The 17,754-nt window shown below is 47.7% G+C and overlaps 1 protein-coding gene across 1 annotated transcript; it reads left to right on the top strand.

Annotated features, from left to right (window-relative positions):
* The first annotated feature begins 62 nt into the window (after positions 1-62).
* LOC144145966 (S-adenosyl-L-methionine-dependent tRNA 4-demethylwyosine synthase TYW1-like) lies at positions 63-16,668 on the top strand. Its single transcript, XM_077677846.1, has 14 exons — positions 63-268; positions 1,393-1,520; positions 3,053-3,139; positions 4,038-4,139; positions 4,577-4,771; positions 6,122-6,218; positions 6,357-6,454; positions 7,040-7,138; positions 8,725-8,996; positions 9,832-9,941; positions 11,306-11,619; positions 14,030-14,140; positions 14,463-14,630; positions 16,075-16,668. The coding sequence occupies exons 1-14, from the start codon at positions 190-192 to the stop codon at positions 16,285-16,287; spliced, it is 2,073 nt and encodes a 690-aa protein (XP_077533972.1). The 5' UTR covers positions 63-189; the 3' UTR covers positions 16,288-16,668.
* The last annotated feature ends 1,086 nt before the right edge of the window (positions 16,669-17,754 follow it).

Here is a 17,754-nt window from a genome sequence, read left to right as displayed (position 1 = left end):
TGTAATTGTTTACATGTTTATTTTGTCCCCGTAAGCGCAGTCGGCGCACTTTTCGAATCGCCATTGCCATCAATTTAACAACAAACGTCGCATGCTTGGTTGGTGGACGCGTTGCTGCGTGATGAGCGGTGCTGTGGTATTATTAGAACCGTGAGAGAATCAGTGCTTTTCGGAAATAAGCGTGGCAAAATGCCTGAAAAAGCAATATTGTGCATGACCACCGCTTTCATTGCCTCCAGCCTTTTATTGGACTCGGTAGATGCAAAAGGCAAGTGCGCTTCATGAGCACCTCCGATGAGCAGCTCAGTTTTTTTGGCAAATTCCGTAGTATTTCTTTCGCTGCGTAAAATAAAACACGTTGCGGCAGTTTGGTTCAAATCGCAACCTCGCTTGGACATTGGACAAACTCCGGGCAAACTCGCGAGAGCCCTGTTCTAAAAGGAGCGATGAGTGGGTGTAGAAGCTATGCACTTATTACAGTCGCGATTTTTAATTTTTTTCTTTTTCCGAGCAATTGGTCTTACGGCCTGTACACACCACGCATACGAACAAGCCTAATATAAAGTGCCTGCTCTGTTTCCACAGCGTTGTACAAAGCGACTCCAACTTCTGACCTCCAAAAAAAGAAAAAGTTTTTGTCGCCTAGTTAGACTAGTCACAAAAGGTTAATGAAAACATCAAGCAAAATGTGTGGAACATTAAAGTGCGACAAAATAACCACCTCACACAAGAACGGTGTAGACAGTAATGTGATTTACAACTGCTGATTTAATGCAAGCGAACCTCAAATCCTTAAAATGCCAAAGTTATAACCACACGCTCAAGCATAATGATTCCGCGAACCCACCCTTCCGCTATTGAGCATGCGTTCGTAGCTTAGATAATCGGCTTAGATGGCTGTTTGTTCTGGCAGAGGTGAAAGACAAAGAACTTGTCACTCAGGACAGAATCCCAGGTGGCCTCAATTCATATATATAGCTGTCCATTGCGGCACACTCCATAATGCGCTTGGCAATTCGCATTCGGATTTCAGCACTCAAAGCCTCCTTACTAGGTTCTGGCTTTTATCCATGCGCAACATTTATTCCACCAATCGCTGTGGTAGTGGCAAGCCACCATAGTGCAGTCTGCGGTAGGCTGACGTCACAGTAGTGTTGTAGGGTTTAAAGCTTTTACAAAAAGTTGCAACTTTTATCAAGTTCGCCTTCTTTCTACAGATTCTAGTATTCGCTAAGCAAGCCCTCTGTCACTCTTGCCATAGAACCAGCATCTCCTTGGCCTGATTACGTTTCATGCCTTTCCAAACTGGCATTTTCTCAAGGAATGTACCTACTAATCGCACCCTGTGTACTTCTCCTTTTTTCCCCCTCTTCGTGCATGGTCTTCCTGCAGAGCGGGTTGCCGAGAGATCCTCGAGCGATTGGTACCCAAGCAGCTACACCACGACACTATGTGGCTGTGTCCTAGCTGCCCTGCTGTATGTCGCTGCACGCGAAAAGCTGAACCTTTCCAAAGCCAAGGTAGTTACTTCACTTTCTTGTTCTCACCTTGATTGCTAAGGCCTTCTTTTTAGTTCATGGGGCCATTAAGACAAAATACCGCTTTTTTCATTCTGAAAGAACTAGCTTTTATTAAATAAACCCAGCCAGGCTCTTTCCAGCCACGAAAGACATTGTTTACCCGTAAAAATGGAAGGAATACGGAAAGAAACGTTTAAATTTTAAATTTTGAACCACATTGATGTAATTTAGCAGGGTGACAGTGTACAGGTCAGCACATACCAGATTTATTTGAATATAAAGCAAGGGTGCAGTTTGGAGAGCAAAAAAAAATGCCATATATATATATATATATATATAGAGAGAGAGAGAGAGAGAGAGAGACAGAAATAAGGGTTGGCAGTCAAGAAAACCTCGGACAACACAGAAGAGAACGTGATAGGTCATAGAAACTGATAAAGAATTTGGAAAGACAGAAAGAAAGTGGAGAAAAAAATGCCCGCCGGGTGAGATCCGAACCCACGACTCCAGGTCATCGGTTTGGATCAAGAAAAAATCCGCCGTTTTTTCCTGAGATTTTTTCTCGACTTATATTTTAGCTTATTTATCACTGTATCAAAGAAACATGACAAACACACGTCATTCAGCACTATTAAATATTTCGGAAACAGCTGAATAGCACTGGCAATGACTGCAACCTTGATATGTATATATATATATATATATATACTAAGCTGCAAATATAAAGTGAGGTAGTATTCTGGGGTAGTATTGCTTCAAATAAATACGGTAGTTATCAGTGGGTTAACTGCTTATTAGCATTCAAGTTGTACGATCAAACGGAACTAGAGGCCCCACCACAAGCGCCCAGTCGTGTCTCTTGGTGGTGGCTTAGGTAGGCGGCAGCCAATCGCACAAATGCGATTCAGTGACGTCATTGAAAAATCGCCGGAAAGCTGCTAGGGAGTTTCCACTGCTTCATTTGCTTAAAATTTGTATCATTGTTATCGGAAAGAAGCAGTATTCTTAACGAACCAAACTTGTATTTTAAGTGCGAATGCACTTTATAAGCGACCCTGAATTCCGGTGACCGCCTTCCGTCCACATAGCAACAGCTGCGGGTGCGCGCGCTCCTCGTCTTCCTTGGCAACTGGGGGAGATGGGCGCGCGCTGCCTGGCCGCTGACATGGCACATACCCACGTGGGGGATTGGCCAGGAATCGGGCGTGAGAAGGGCTAATGCACCCGCTTAAAGGAGTACTGACACGAAATTTCAAAGCTGAGATCCGCTCTAGCAATCAAGTACAACGACAACACAAATAGGTGTCTGTGAATAAATGCATCTTTCTTTCTTTGTAGTTGTGTGTGTGTGTGTGTGATCTCTCTTTCGCGAACATTACCGAACCGCGCAAATTCAACTCATGCATTCGCACTTTCACATTCTTCCCCTCGGGGAAATGCGGGGAAATTTTGTCTTCAGTGCCCTATTAAAGCAGCTAGAGAACATGCAAACATTACTGTGTACCTAACTTCTCTCCCCTGTTTGTTGCCAGATGCAGGAACCTTTCAAGCGGGGAAAAAAGAAACGAGACGGACGTTCAGTGAAAGTTCTGTATGGCACCCAGACTGGAAATGCGAAGGTTTGTCACCCGTTGCGCTGTACTTGATTTGGGGAACAGGCATAAATTGGCTTCACTTTCTGGTACTCCTAAACAAGTGCCGGCTGCTGTAGTATTTTACAAGTGCAGTGTAGTTGTGTGTGAAGAGAGAGTATGATGGCGGAGTTATGGATGGAAGAAGTGGGGGATTGAGCAAACTCCCCATCTCCTTGCCTTCCCTCCAAAACAATGGTAATAAAACAGGATGATGTTTAGAACATCGTGTTAATGGATGAATGGACGAAAAAATTTTTAAACGTGCTGCAAGAGGAGAAGCCAGCCATGGAACGCCATGGTGGTGACAAACCCATGGAGAAAGTTGCTTCTGTGTTTGCTGTACTAGCAGAGGAAAGGTAGCAACTTCATTCTCTTTATTCCTTCTTTCACTAGACTTGCAGGAGCTTAAGTAAACCGTACCTGCTGTGTATCTGTCATTGGTTTTGGTTTCAGGGGTGTCCAAAAAGAACGTTTATGGTTGCCTAGATGGTTTTCTCGTGTCAGGTAAAAGATTATAGTCCCTGCACAGACAGCAGGAAGCCTTAAACTGCCCCATGGGCATTGAAAGCCAAGGAGCGAAAGGGGAAAAAGTTGCATTAGGATTTCGGTATTGCATTGTCCTTTTTTTGTGTGTGTGTGTTCTTGTGTGCAAAGCTGCCTGGCCATCTGGTTGCTGGCTACATTTTGCTTGTCGTCGGTGGGGAAAAGGGTGGATTGCTTCAAATTCAAAATGTATTTGAGTCTCAAGCAACACCTGATGACCATAATCAAAGAAAAGTCTTTCCCCGTCTTGATGAAGGGAATTGTGTTAGTTTTCAATACCGAAATTTCGGGTCTGTTGGTTCTCAAAAAGGGAAGTTAATGCCAGCGGTCTTCTTAACAGATCTTGTCCGAGAAACTTGCCGCAACTCTGGATGTACTCGGTTGCAACGTAGAGGTCATCAACCTGAAGCACGTGGAACCTGAGGAGTGTCTTCTGGGAGAGGTGAGCTGTTTGTTGATCCACCAGAACATTTCACAAGCCCTTTTAACAGCCAAACCGAGCCAATTCATGGCCTACTTGCTCTTTTTATCTTTCACCATGTCATTGGGACTGCAGTGTCACATGCAGCCCCATTGTCAGGCACAGAACGTGCAACAGTGATGAAATGTGCACAAGTGTGCAAGACACAGCCCTGACAAAGGTGGCATTAAAGCCAACTTTGTTTGTGAAACTTGTTAACAAGTTAATGGATTAACTTGTTAATTAACTTGTTAACAAGTTAATGGATAACTTGTTAATCCATTAACAAGTTAACAAGAAACTTGTTAATGGATTGTTTAAGAAACGCGCATGGTTTGACTTAGAAGCACATGGAAAGTGTTCTCCTCTCAAAGAGTTAGTTCAGGCATGAAGGCCCTGCGGTTCACCACACTCTGCAGGTGAAGGCCGGAGGGCTGTGCATCTTCGTGGTGTCCACGTACGTCGACGGCTTGCCCCCTGACGAAGCCACGTGGTTCTACGACTGGTTGAAGGACACGTACGCGGATTTCAGGGTGCACCGGTACTACCTCCAGGGCCTCTGCTATGCGGTCTATGGCCTGGGGGACTCGGCATACGGCGACAATTACAACAAGGTATTTTCTCGAGAAGAGTTGAATCAAGTGTGTTGTCTAGTACTCAGTCTTTCTCGACTCATGTGCAGTTTTTATATATTAATCAGAGCATGGAACATTTGTTTTTTCTCATGTGAGAGACTTTGTCTTAGCAGGTGCTAAGAAAACCTTATTGTTCACTTTTTTTCTCGTGGAGTGGAGTTATTGTGGAGTTTTGTGGAGTTTTTCTAGAACAAACATTCAACATTAGAAAGTCACCCGCCGTGGTGGCTCAGTGGCTAAGGCGTTGCGCTGCTGAGCACGAGGTCGCGGGTTCGATTCCCGGCCGCCGCGGCCGCTTTTCTGATGGAGGCGAAAAGCAAAAACGCCCGTGTGTAGGAGATTTCGGCGCATGATAAAGATCCCCAGGTGGTCAAAATTAATCCGGAGCCCTCCACTACGGCGCGCCTCATCGCCTGCGTTGCGTCGGCGCGTAAAACCCCACATTAAATCAATCAACATTAGAAAGGCGTAAAATGGTCTGGGCGCATTTTAACTTAGTAGTGTGCCTGTGAACGTGTTCTTTCTTCCATGCAAAATGTGAGCCTGAGCCAAGGGTACCCTGTATGTGATCCCACTTGAATTGTTCAGTTCAGGCAGTCCTTTTCACATGAGCCACATCTATGAGCGTGTGGATCTATTTTTGAGTGATCAGTTGTGAGAAGGGCCAACTACAGCCTACCGGGATAATTATTGCCAGTATTTAATTATTAGAGATGCCGTCAGTGCTTATCGTGAACCAGATTTACTTTGTGAGCTTAGGTTGTCCCAAACACTGGAAGCATGGCAAAACTGCCATGGATAAGAGCTACTCTGCCTGAAGCACTCCACAAGCCAAGCTGAATTTTGTGACCTACACTCCACCGAAAGCATAACGCATCTGCAGTTACTGTGCTTACTATGTAGTGTAACGCATCAGCTTAGCCAAATAAACGTGCAGAGTGGATTTTATTTTACTTATCGCCTAGTTATTCCTGGCTTCAGAATGCAGTTGGGAAGGGGGGTGGGGCGGTGTAATATATTTAAGGTAGTGGAGACTTTGTGGAAAGGTAGACGTGAACGTAATAATTTCAAGCTTTGAAAGGCCAAGCTTAGTCTGTCAGCAGTGATGCTTGCTGACATACCTCAAGCTGTCTACGTTCTGTTGTGGGCTAAAATCATTGAGATAGACTGTGATGCTTGTAGATACCTCCTCATGCAGGGCGGAATCCCCGTTTTTAGGTTGCTTTTTTGGGGGAGGGGGGGGGGGGGGTTCGGGAGGCAGGAATCAAACTGTGCAACAGGCCTTTTCTTATTCACGGTCAACTTCGGGTAATCTTCCTTGCATTGCAGGTTGCCAAGGACCTGGACTTCTGGCTGTCCAGGCTGCATGCGACGGCCGTTGTGCCCCTGTGCCTCAACGACGAAAGCCAAGACGAGGGGAAATATGGTGAGATAGCTGTTAGCCATTTTAAAAGTAGCAGCAGCCAATGGGGGGGCAGTTAAGGCTGCGAGTCTTGGAATGCTGGATGTCCTTTGCAGTCTGTAGTGTGTGTTGTACAGCCTCTGCTGCTTTTTCTTCCCCCAGGCACGGGAAAGTTTCCGGCCTGGAAAGACGAGGTTGTCTCCTACTTGCAAGGAAAGCCACCAGGGGCCATCGAGACTGCGACACCCAGTGTCCCTCCTGTGAGTTGCTTGCGATGGCGTGACTCACGCTCAGGCCAATAGTTAACAGTTATCCTTTTGAGGCAAAAGCCTTTTAAGTGCCCGAGTGTGGAAAAAACGTGTATTTGTTGTTGTTGTCATTATCCGGTACAGAGAATGGCTGCCACTGTAAGGAGTAAGCAAAGAAATCAGAGTTCCACTTAGTGTGAAATCTGATCTCCCTCTTCTCTTTCTCTCTCTCCCCTAGTCGGAGGGAGAGGAACCGAGGATGGGTCGGGGAACCGCCAGTGAGGCGGTTCCCAGACCCATTGGGGGAGGCCACCGGTGGGTCTGATAATTTGGGGTGGGGGGGGGGGACTTGAGTTACATGACTCGAAGGGTCCTGGTGGTGAACAAGTTGTTCCAAGTGTCACTTGAGAACCCGCTTTAAAAAAGGCAAGAGTTTAGTGCAGTTGTATGCGATTTATGATTTGTATCACGTCTGTTTTCATCTTGTTGCTACTTTGGCCAACTCGGCTGACTGTTTTGATTATGGGGAAATACGGTACCTGTTTTATGATGTTGGGGGACCGTTACGTGCATTGAATTGCATAATTCTTTTTGCAGGAGCCCACGGAGTACGAAAGCTCAAGTGATGAAGGGGGTGAGCCGGAGCTGATTGACTTGGAGGACCTTGGGACAGTCAGGAACAGTGCCAAGGCAAAGGTCAGTAGCTGGTGTCTCATTTACCTGTCCAGAGCAGTGTTGAGCAGCTCGTGGGCAGCCCAAAACTGCTTCCTTGAATAGAAATTCTATGGACAAATAAAATACGGCGCTGCTCTGGAGCAGTTCTGAGCAGTTAAAATCGGCAAATGAGAGGCCTAGTATCGGCCTTGCTAGAACAACGAATGGATGCGTATGCCAAGCGGGCGTGTAACCAGTGACGTAAGTTACTGGACAGTGGTAGCATGTGAAACGGAAAGGTGTGAGTAAGTGTCAAATGGTGCAGCTAGTTTTTTGTTTGCTTTTTTCTCTCTCATAAAGATAAAATTGCCTTGTGTTTTAAACATGCTGTGATTGTAATGCACATTGTAGTCCTGAAATATATCTAATTGTGAAATGCAGTCTGTGGGCAAATATGCTGTGGCATTGATGCTCTCCCTCCTGGTGCATTATCGGAGCCTGCTTGCAAGAAGTGTTTCCAAGGGTGTGACGGTGGTTAATGAGGTCTGTTTGATAGCCTGCACCTCCTGAAGTAGTTCGCGTGGTACAGTCAGAAGGGCCTATAGAAGGGCCACTCTAGCTACAGTGCTACCCCCAGCTTATAGTACCTTCATGGATAGCTTTTGTTGCACAGAGAAACCAACTGTTTCACATGCGGGCTATCTGAAACTGCTGCCATCATTGTGTTGCACTGTCCACATGGAGTACATGCGCTGTGTACATACTACCATCTTTTCGTCTTCCCCAGCATGTGCACCGTAGTCTACACCATGATCCCCGCTTGTGCCTGGTTCGCACCCTCCCTGCTGTTTTGTAACTGACCTTTGAAGGCACTTGTAGTGGCGCATCATCATCATCATCTGCTTGCAGCATCACTATCCTCACCATGTCGGTGTGCCGCTGGCCGTGTATCAGGCGCAGAACGTCCAGGTCACCACTTGTAGGGAACGTCCGGGTCACCACTTGTAAGGAAGGAAGCCGTGGACTCGGTTATGCACTGTGGCTCTCCTACATTTATCGCGCATGCGTAAGGCCTAGCCGGAACTTGATTGATTGATTGTAGGGTTTAACGCGCCGACGCAACGCAGGCGATGAGGTGCGCTGTAGTGGAGGGCTCCGGATCCGGATTAATTTTGACCACCCGGGGATCTTTAACGTGCGCCGAAATCTCGTACACACGGGCGTTTTTGCTTTTCGCCTCCATCAGAAAAGCGGCCGCCGCGGCCAGGAATTGAACCCGCGACCTCGTGCTCAGCAGCAGAACGCCTTAGCCACTGAGCCACCGCGGCGGGTCCCAGCCGGAACTTACAGAGCGGCGTAGACATGCGACCGCCCAGGCCCTCGGTCGTGTTCGATCTCTCGCTGCGCATGGCACTGCTGCAGCCACCGGCCAAGCACCGCTGATGATGATGGTTGGCAGCTGTTCATGGTGAGGATAGTGGCACTGCAAGCAGATGATGATGACGCGTCACTACACCCTGATTGGCAGAGCTGCTTTGTAGTGTAGAGGCTACCCCTTGCTTAGGGGCACCCGTTGCTTTCTGAGAAGGCGTCGGCTTCCAGCGAGTGGTGTGGCGATGGTCGTGCAGGCAGCGCGCCTGGCGTCCGGGGCGAACGGAGAGGTGGCGGGGGAGAGGAAGAAGCCGGACATGCTGACCCCGCTGGTGCGCCAGTCGCTGAGCAAGCAGGGCTACCGGCTGGTGGGCTCCCACTCAGGGGTCAAGCTCTGCCGCTGGACCAAGGCCATGCTGCGGGGCAGAGGGGGCTGCTACAAGCACAGCTTCTACGGCATCGACTCCCACCGCTGCATGGAGGCCACCCCCAGCCTGGCCTGCGCCAACAAGTGTGTCTTCTGCTGGAGGTGTGTGCTGCCACTTTTTGCAGGGGACGGAGGAGGGGGACCTCTGCCATGGTTGCAGCGTTCTTTCGGAGGATGTCTTGGGAAATGCTGAAATCAGTGCATTACGTTTGGGATCGAGAGGGATTTGCTTGGAAACAAAAGCCGGACATGTTGAGAAACACACTGGCACTCGCTGTGAGAAAAAAAGAATGAAAGGTTTGTTCTTCAGTAAAGCACAGAAACACATACAAAGTCATCTTCCATTCCAAAGGAACTCAACAATTATGGTGGAAAAGCGAATTGTGCAAAATTCATGACATTGCAAACGCACTTTACTGCATGACCTACCCGACTGTGACATTTCACCACACTGGCTGACTGTGTGGGTGTTTTCAACACCTTTTTTTTTTTTTTTTTTTTTTGTTAGCTGGCAGCACAACACTGGCTGAGTCAGTTTGGGCAGGCCTCAGTCGGCTTGATTCATGACACGCTCATTCATGTGTGGAAAAGTTGAATAGAAAGGGAAGAAAAGTGCCAGTTTTAGGTGTTTATTTCTGCACAAACAAGTCACCATTTGCCATCAAGCAAACGCCAAAAGACCTGTGAAACGTGTGAGCTTCCACAATGCCTCTTGGCCCCTTGGATGTTGTCCACCCTCCAGCCAAGTTAATTTTTCCAAGGTATCAGTTCTTGGCTCATTTGATTCTCTGCTCTGGTGGTAGCTCTGTATTAGTGTGTCACTCAACAGCCCAGGTATCAACTGCTCGGGAGGGTCTTTTCAATGGGGAGCAAAGAACTTTGGTTGAGCTAGAGCGCTGTCCCTTGACTACCTATTTCTGTTCCGACTGCATTGCAGGCACCACACCAATCCAGTAGGGACCGAGTGGAAGTGGAACATGGACCCCCCAGAGATGATTGTGGAGAATGCGCTCAACCACCACTACAAGATGATCAATGAGTTCAAAGGTGGGGGCTCTCAGCATGCTATGTTTGTGCACTTGGTTCGACCTGTGGCACCACCTTACTTTGTTGCAGCGTCCGAAAGAAGGGAATCCCAAAGTTGGCAGCTGCCACCAGGCAGCTTTGGTTTGCCGCAGCACACAGATACTAATGGGTACTGCATTTATATGCACCGAAGCCACAGTGGCCGATTGCCGCATGCTGGCACAGCACTTTATTGTGTGCAAGTTCATGAGGAATCTTGTCGGGGGGTTCTGTTGGATGGGGAAACTCAAATGTGTGTTTCCCAATAATATTTGCTGCCATGTTAAATTCCTCTTTGGCTGGACTACTCGACCATCGCTAACTGACTTGACCCTGGCGGTTGTTTTGTGCACCACCAACCATTTTTAAAAAGACCCAACACGCACCAATGTTGCACAACAAGAGAGAGATTCACCTTCAGCCAGCTGTCATGTTGGTGGCATTCAGAAGAGGTGTATGCTGTGTAGAAAAAAGGCTCTTAGAAGCTGAGGTCATTGAAAAACAACTTTAATGAGCAAACATTCATTCCTGTTGGCGTAGTGTGCCACCTCAGCTCTATGTTAACTGTTAGCATGAGATCTGCCTCTTTCCCTGGAAAGGCGTTGCGCTGCTGAGCACGAGGTCGCTGGTTCGATTCCCGGCCGCGGCGGCCACTTTTCTGATGGAGGCGAAAAGCAAAAACGCCCGTGTGCACGATATTTCGGCGCACGTTAAAGATCCCCGGGTGGTCAAAATTAATCTGGAGCCCTCCACTATGGCGCGCCTCATCGCCTGCGTTGCATCGGCGCGTTAAACCCTACAACCAATCAAATCAATCTCTTTCCCTGGAGGGAACTGTGGCCTTTTGTTAGAGCAGTTATTTGTCCAATGTCAGATTTAGTAGAACTAATTTGAGGTTTTCCGGCAATACAACACACTTTTGTGCACCGTTACAGCTCATTAAACTTTGGTATTTAAAATGGTACCCTGCCACTGGTGCCACCAAAGTTTAATGAGCTGTAAAGTTAATTCCAAGCGGTGCATCAAAAAACCGATTCTCTTATTGCATTCACCAGGGTTTATAGTATTGGTTATGCTTCTGTTATGCTTCTGTTAAGATTATGCTTCTGTGAGTAGCACTGTTTTGCCTATTGTACCACCAAAAATGGCTAATTATCTCTAATTATCTTTGGAACTAATAGACCAACTGAAGAAAATAGTGGCATATTTGAAATCAGTGGGGGGAAACAGCAAGACTGGCAAGTTTCGCAGAGTTTACGTAGAAATTAAAAGGAGCTGTTTTAAGAGCAGTGTCCCCCCTTAACGCCGTATCCTCCTCACCCTGCCCTTCTCCTCCCCCTGTGCAGGCGTTCCGGGCGTGCTGCGGGAACGGCTGTCGGAGGGCCTGCGGGTGCGCCACTGCGCACTGTCCCTGGTCGGGGAGCCCATCATGTACCCCGAGATCGGGCGCCTGGTGCAGCTGCTGCACGCCCGGGGCATCTCCACCTTCCTGGTGACCAACGCCCAGTTCCCCGACGCCCTGCGCTCGCTGGGGCCCGTCACCCAGCTGTACGTCTCCGTGGACGCCAGCAGCCCCGAGGCCCTCAAGCGCATCGACCGGCCGCTCTTCCCGGACTTCTGGCAGCGCTTCCGGGACAGCCTCGCCACCCTGGCCGACAAGGTGGGGACTCCGTTGGATGGCTGGACAGCCAGGCAGGCAGGGGAACGCCCGATGATAATACAGCTTGAGCAGCCTAAAGCCAGTTCACACTTGCGACGAAAGCGAGCGAAAGCAACGGGAATTCTGTCGCTTTGTCACGCAGCAACAAAAATTTTTCCCGACCGTTTGACAAAAACGATCATCTCGCGACAAAGCGACGGAGTTTCCGCCGCTTTCGCTCGCTTTCGTCGCTAGTGTGAACGGGCCTTATATGTCAGCTGCTGCTTCTTCATGTCCCAGCTTGTGGTGGCAGCTCAGGGCAGAGATATCTCTGTACCCACCCACATCACTGTGGGGCTGTTTGATTATCAGTCTCGGACTCACGGCGGGCTCTTCGAGAAGCCATCCGGAATTCGTTTTTCCGCATATATTTTTATGGAGGGGGGAATCCTCAGACTACAGTCGAACCTCACTACAACAAACGCCGCTTGAAGGAAATATTTCCAATTCCCTGTCAGTTAGCCATAGAGGTCAATGCAACGAGTCCCCACCACAATGAACCATTTGTCTGGCTTGTTTTCACTCCAGTGAAATTTTTGCTCGGTTGGGCTGGAGTTGAACATTTACTTCACAATAAAGTAAGCATAGCGCCAGCCATGTGCAACTTCTTATACATTCAGGGTTCTTAGTTTTGCTGAAAACATGTGCCACGGACCCGCACCGCCACCCATAAGCAAGAACAAACTCATAGATGGATGCCATTGTTGCTCGTGATAACGATGTGGCTGGCCGTCTTTACACCAGGCGTAGGTTTGCCAAGCCGGAGCTACTGCTAATCCGTATCCAGTTGAAATCGCGCCGCGCAAATGTGCCCTGCTGGCGCTGCGCCGTCATGCAAGTGTTGTGAGCAGCTGTTATTTCAGTCTTTCTTCTTTAATCCTTCAAAGTAAAAAGCAAAAATAATGTTTTCGTGTTTAGTTTTGAACCCGTGTCATCCCGTCTTAGTTGCGAGCGCGTGGTAGCGATAAATTCAAGTGTGCGGCTTGCCTGCCAAGGGGAGATGCCGCCGTGCCCAGTGAGAGGGCGGCTTCCGATGGCCTAGTAGCTATCAGCAAGTAATCAGCTTGACGTACACGCCTTGTTGTACAGCAATATGTTTTGACACTGCATTTCCCCTGTCCCCCCTCCCTGGTAACACACTCTTTACACGCAGGTTAAAAAAAAAACAGATAACTGTTGGTATGTTTGTTATCGAATAAACATGGTGTAATTGCATGTCACTCTGTTTTCCATGAACATTGCATTATGCAGTCAGTTAAGCGGATAATATACAGGTCTATTTTGTTGCTCTTCTATAGTGTGTTAGGGCAGATTTTGGCTCAACGAATTTCTGCTTCAACAACTTCAACAAAATTTTTCGCATGTCCCGTCAATTTCGTTGTAGTGGGATTCGACTGCACCCGTGGACTATCCCCGGTGAGATTGAGATTGTAAATCGAAGCTCCCTAGTATTTCCGTCATCGTCATCGTCATAATCATCACCATGACTCACTGCTTGCTTAATGAGAGATTACTCAAGGAACTTACTTCTTGGCAAGCGTTTATTCTACTTGATGTAGGCAGGGAAGAGTTTGCTTTTTAAAATAAAAGTATTTTTTCTCAAGTATAAGAACAAGGAGCGAGGAGTGCTTCGCTGCACAGAGTGAACACCGGGTCTGCAAGCCACTCGCATATTTTAAATTGGTTTTCCATGCTACAATTGATGTCATTTTTTTTCAGCCAATCACGCTAGCCCAAGAAAAGCTCACTATGCAACTGCTAATTAAGAAATGGTCATTTTGATGGCACACAACGCTTAAATCGATCTCACTCGCAGTGATGCATGACGTAGAGGGGTACACACCCTTAGATTTGTATTTGCAGTGGTTGCTGTGGCCGGTTGGGCTGTTGCGTTCGACAAGTGCATATTGCAGTGATGCAAGTAGCATGCGACACCAGCAAACATGCCATCATCTGCTGTGGAGCTATTTTTAGACGCTTGTGATTACCTAACTGGCTATTTCGCTTAGTTACAAGTCCTGTTACAGTTGGTTTGACAGTACTATGCACTACACATTGTGAATAAATCTGGCTGAGGGGAAATTTCGCTGCCTTTAACAGTGCTCTTTGTGTTAGCCACATGTTCTAACAAATTCAGCCCAGAGAGGGCAAAGGACAGTAGTCACCTCAAGGATTGTCAGCAGTGGTTTTAAACCACCTACAGGCCATGTTCCAACTGGAAAGGTCAAAAGTGTTGATGTTATACGGTTGCCACTACTTTAACTTTTTATTCATTACAGCAAACTCATCTTCATTGTCTTGGAGGTGGGCTCGAGAGCATGTCCTGTTAATTAAGCTTCCCCAGTTTTCACTCGTTCCGTCAATTTTGCAGGGCCAGAGGACCGTGTACAGGCTGACACTAGTCAAGGAGTGGAACATGGACGAAATGCAGGGCTACGCCAGCCTTGTGGAGCTGGGCAAGCCAGACTTCATCGAGGTCAAGGTACGGGGGCCCTGCCTTGGAACACACTATATCCACCCCTAGTAGTTCGTTTTCCTGTGCCGTTTTGCATGGGAACAAAGGGCGAAGACCTGCAGAGGTCGGGGTAAAAGGGTAGAGGACCGATGATTCTACTTCTGGTTTACTCCTGTCCACTTGGGACCACTGCAAGCCTTTCAGTTTTATTGCTACCTAGCTACCCTGGCATCATGGTAATTCAAACGTGCATTGCTAGCAGCATGTGAGGTTTAGTGAATGCTAACTTCTTCATTATCACAGTGTTCAGTTTTTGTGGAAAAAAGGGGGCATGGTGCTTGCTGCACAGGGGGTGACCTACTGCGGGGAGTCCAAGCGGAGCAACCTGACCATGGGCAACGTGCCGTGGCACGAGGAGGTGCTCTCCTTCGTGGAGCGCCTGGTGGCCCTGCTGCCGGACTACAGCATCGCCTCTGAGCACGAGCATTCCAACTGCGTGCTCATCGCACACCACAAGGTGATTAGTGTGGCTTTCCTTTTATAGCCTTTCCTTTTATAGCATGCCTAGTGTTTATAGCATGCCTAGTGAACACACCCAACCCGCAGTTCTTCTTAAAGGAGTACTGACACCAATTTTCAGCGCTAATATTATTGCACAGTTCACTTCTTTTGCTCAACAGAGTACCGTGGCTGAAATATGAGCGGCCTGCGATGCAAAGAACATACAGTAGAATCTCGATAAATGGAAATCGCTTAAACGGAATTGCTGCTTAAACGGAACAGTTGCCTGGAATTTGGTTGGTTTTGTATTCAGATAACGTAAAAAAACTCTCGGTAATCGGAATTAAAATTTCCGCGTCTTCTAAATTCGGTGGCTCATAAGCACTCGCGAAGTTTAGGCGTCTAGCCTCCGTGAAGATGCAGTTGCAAGGACTCAAACAAAAATAATTGACGTATTTTGTAGTGCACAGCGACTCATTGTTGCCAAATCAACTTTGTGAATGCTGTGCCTACGCTTCTTGTAGTTTTCTTGCTTTCTGAAAACTATCAGCTACAGTCACTTTCTAGTGGTTAGAGTTCCATGAAATGCCCTTAGAAGTGTGTACGCACATAAATTTGCACCTTAGAACATCTCTCTCAGTAAACGGAACTCCTGCTAAACGGAACTAATTTTTCCGGTCCCTTGAAGTTCCGTTTATCGAGAGTCTACTGTACTTTAATTGGATCTCATTTATCGCGCCGACAGAACAGCACGCAGAGCGGCACTCAGTGAATCAACATCAGCGTGACATCACCCACGGTAGCCAAAAGAAGTGACGCTCACACCACTCGTCAAAAACTTGTGACGTCACTTCACACGTGCAGCCCCGCGAGCAGCGACTGGACGCTGGTGCATTCACAAACAGGGCCACGTAGCCAGAGCTACAGGCATAACCGCTGCCCAGAAAGGCACTGTTGGCAAAAATAAAATTCCACACACGGGAAAGGAAGCAATAATATAACCCAGAATCGCAATAGAAGTCGCCATCAGGACTTTTATTGAAAGCGGTCATCGAATTTCCTCCGCAATGGTAGGCCTACCACCTTCAGGCAGCTCAGCCGTTCAGCTCTGGCGGCGGCGCGGTCAAAACAACGCCCCCACCGGCCTCCGCAGTGTCTTGACGTCCGCACAAAGCGGTGAGGTCATGCCGGGATTCTGTCATATGCGCCTTTCGGGCTGAAAGTGCGGGAAATTGAAACAAATGATTTTCAACCTGTTTAATATGTAATTAATTATCGCGGCCTGAAGTATTTAAAGTGCTGTGTCGGGTTCGCCAGACCATTAAGCATCGATGAAAGCAATAAAATTGGATCATAAAATTTTCAATTCAGTACTTCTTTAATGCTTAGTGGGGCACCTTATCGTAGTGTCTAGAAGGAATTGTTGCGAAAGAGCGTCCTTTCTTTCTTCCTGTTTCCAGTTCCGTGTGGACGGCCGGTGGCAGACGTGGATCGACTATGAGCGCTTCCACGAGCTGGTGCAGAGGTTCTACCGCACGGGCGAGCCCTTCTCCTCGCTCGACTACATGGCCCCCCTCCCCCAGTGGGCCACATTCGGGGCGAGGGAGCGGGGCTTCGACCCCAGTGACACCCGGCTGCTCCGGAGGTCCAAGAAGGACATCAGCGGCTGCTAGTCCACCTTCCGATCCTCCTCTCCTTCCTAGGGCACACCTGCCACCTTTCTGGCTACAATGGGTGGCACCGTGCAAGGTCGCAATTCGCCCCTGGCCCTCTGTCTGAAGGACCGGTGGTAGCACCACTAGCAAGACACTGGTGCGAGACGCTTGAGCTTGGACGAGAGAATCGTGCGCCTAAGCCACATTCGGTGTGATGTCGTCCACCACACCTCACGGTGTGATGGACCATGGACCCTACGGAGGTGATAGTGTGGTCCAGCGGGAGACCGTGCAGCCTGTGGTGGGCACAGACAAGGATTCTAGTGTGTTGTGGGGTGAAGTAGGTGCGAATTCCACCCAGTGGCCCCATCTGTTTCCTTGGAGAAGTGGTAAGGATGTGTAGGGCTGAAGCAAGAAGGGTTTTTTTTTTTTTTTTTTTTTGTACGTGTGCATTAAATGGTGCCAGGCACTGCCTACCCTGCAGTTTTTTTTTTTTCTTCTTCTTCTTGTTGCACGCTTTCTTTTTTATTGGTGTGATCTGCGTGTTTGCCTTGTAGGACAGCTTTGCAAAAAAATATTGTGCGCCTGCTGTCATTGTGTCTCACCATGATCGCCACAATTTGGAGTCTTATTCTCTCTGGCCAAGTTCTTTCATGATTCATGACCATGAGATGGCCTGACTAGGTTCCAGATTTTAAAAAATCAAGGATCGTAATGAATAGCAATCTACGTTACAGATGCTGGCTTGTGGCTTTTCAGCAATTTTTATCATTATGTGCCTTGTGCTTTCACACTAATTGGGGAAAGGCTATGTCGAAGCATCTAAATTTTCACAACTGAAAAAGTTGTTTTGTTTCTAGACCGAGGTTGGAAGTGAGCTTCCGCGGTGAGTTTTCACCGTCTGACACCCCCAAGGCGTCTAGCCAGGCACGGGAAAAACTGTGATTACTTCTCATCCCAGCCAGCTGTTCTAACGGGCATTAGGAAGTTAGGCGAGACTATATATTTTAATATAACATTGACATTTGTGGTTGCACACGTGTGGTGGCACTCAGTGGTTTCGAAGCATACCAAGTATGTGAACCATTGTCCTCGTAGTATTTTTCACTTTTCATTGCATGGAACCGGTTATAAAAAGTTGGTTTTTGCTCCAGTCCCTCATGACGTATGGTTGTTTTGGGGACATTTCCAGGCTATGGAAGACTTGCATGCGAGATGGAATCTTACAGCACTTGTGTGCTCTGCTGAGCTGACTTGCGTTTGTGAGATCAGAATTGAGTTCAATTCTCTCTCGTTCTTTTTTTTGTTGTTGTTATAAAAGCTACTTTTACAGCTTTTACAAAACTTTAGGCTTCTACCTAGACTTATACAACAAAGTAGTTGCACTCTTTGAGTATTATTTTTGCTTGCTTTTCGCAGATGCAGCGAGTTTGCTGTCTGTTGTAATTTTCTATTTGCGTGATTCCTTTGTGTGGGTGTGTGGGT

The sequence above is a fragment of the Haemaphysalis longicornis genome, unplaced genomic scaffold, assembly GCF_048455015.1.
Source record: "Haemaphysalis longicornis isolate Haplotype H1 unplaced genomic scaffold, Haemaphysalis longicornis Haplotype H1 scaffold_7, whole genome shotgun sequence".
Classification (NCBI taxonomy): domain Eukaryota; kingdom Metazoa; phylum Arthropoda; class Arachnida; order Ixodida; family Ixodidae; genus Haemaphysalis; species Haemaphysalis longicornis.
Note: the sequence above shows the minus strand (reverse complement) of the source record. Positions and strands in the feature narration are given on the sequence as shown.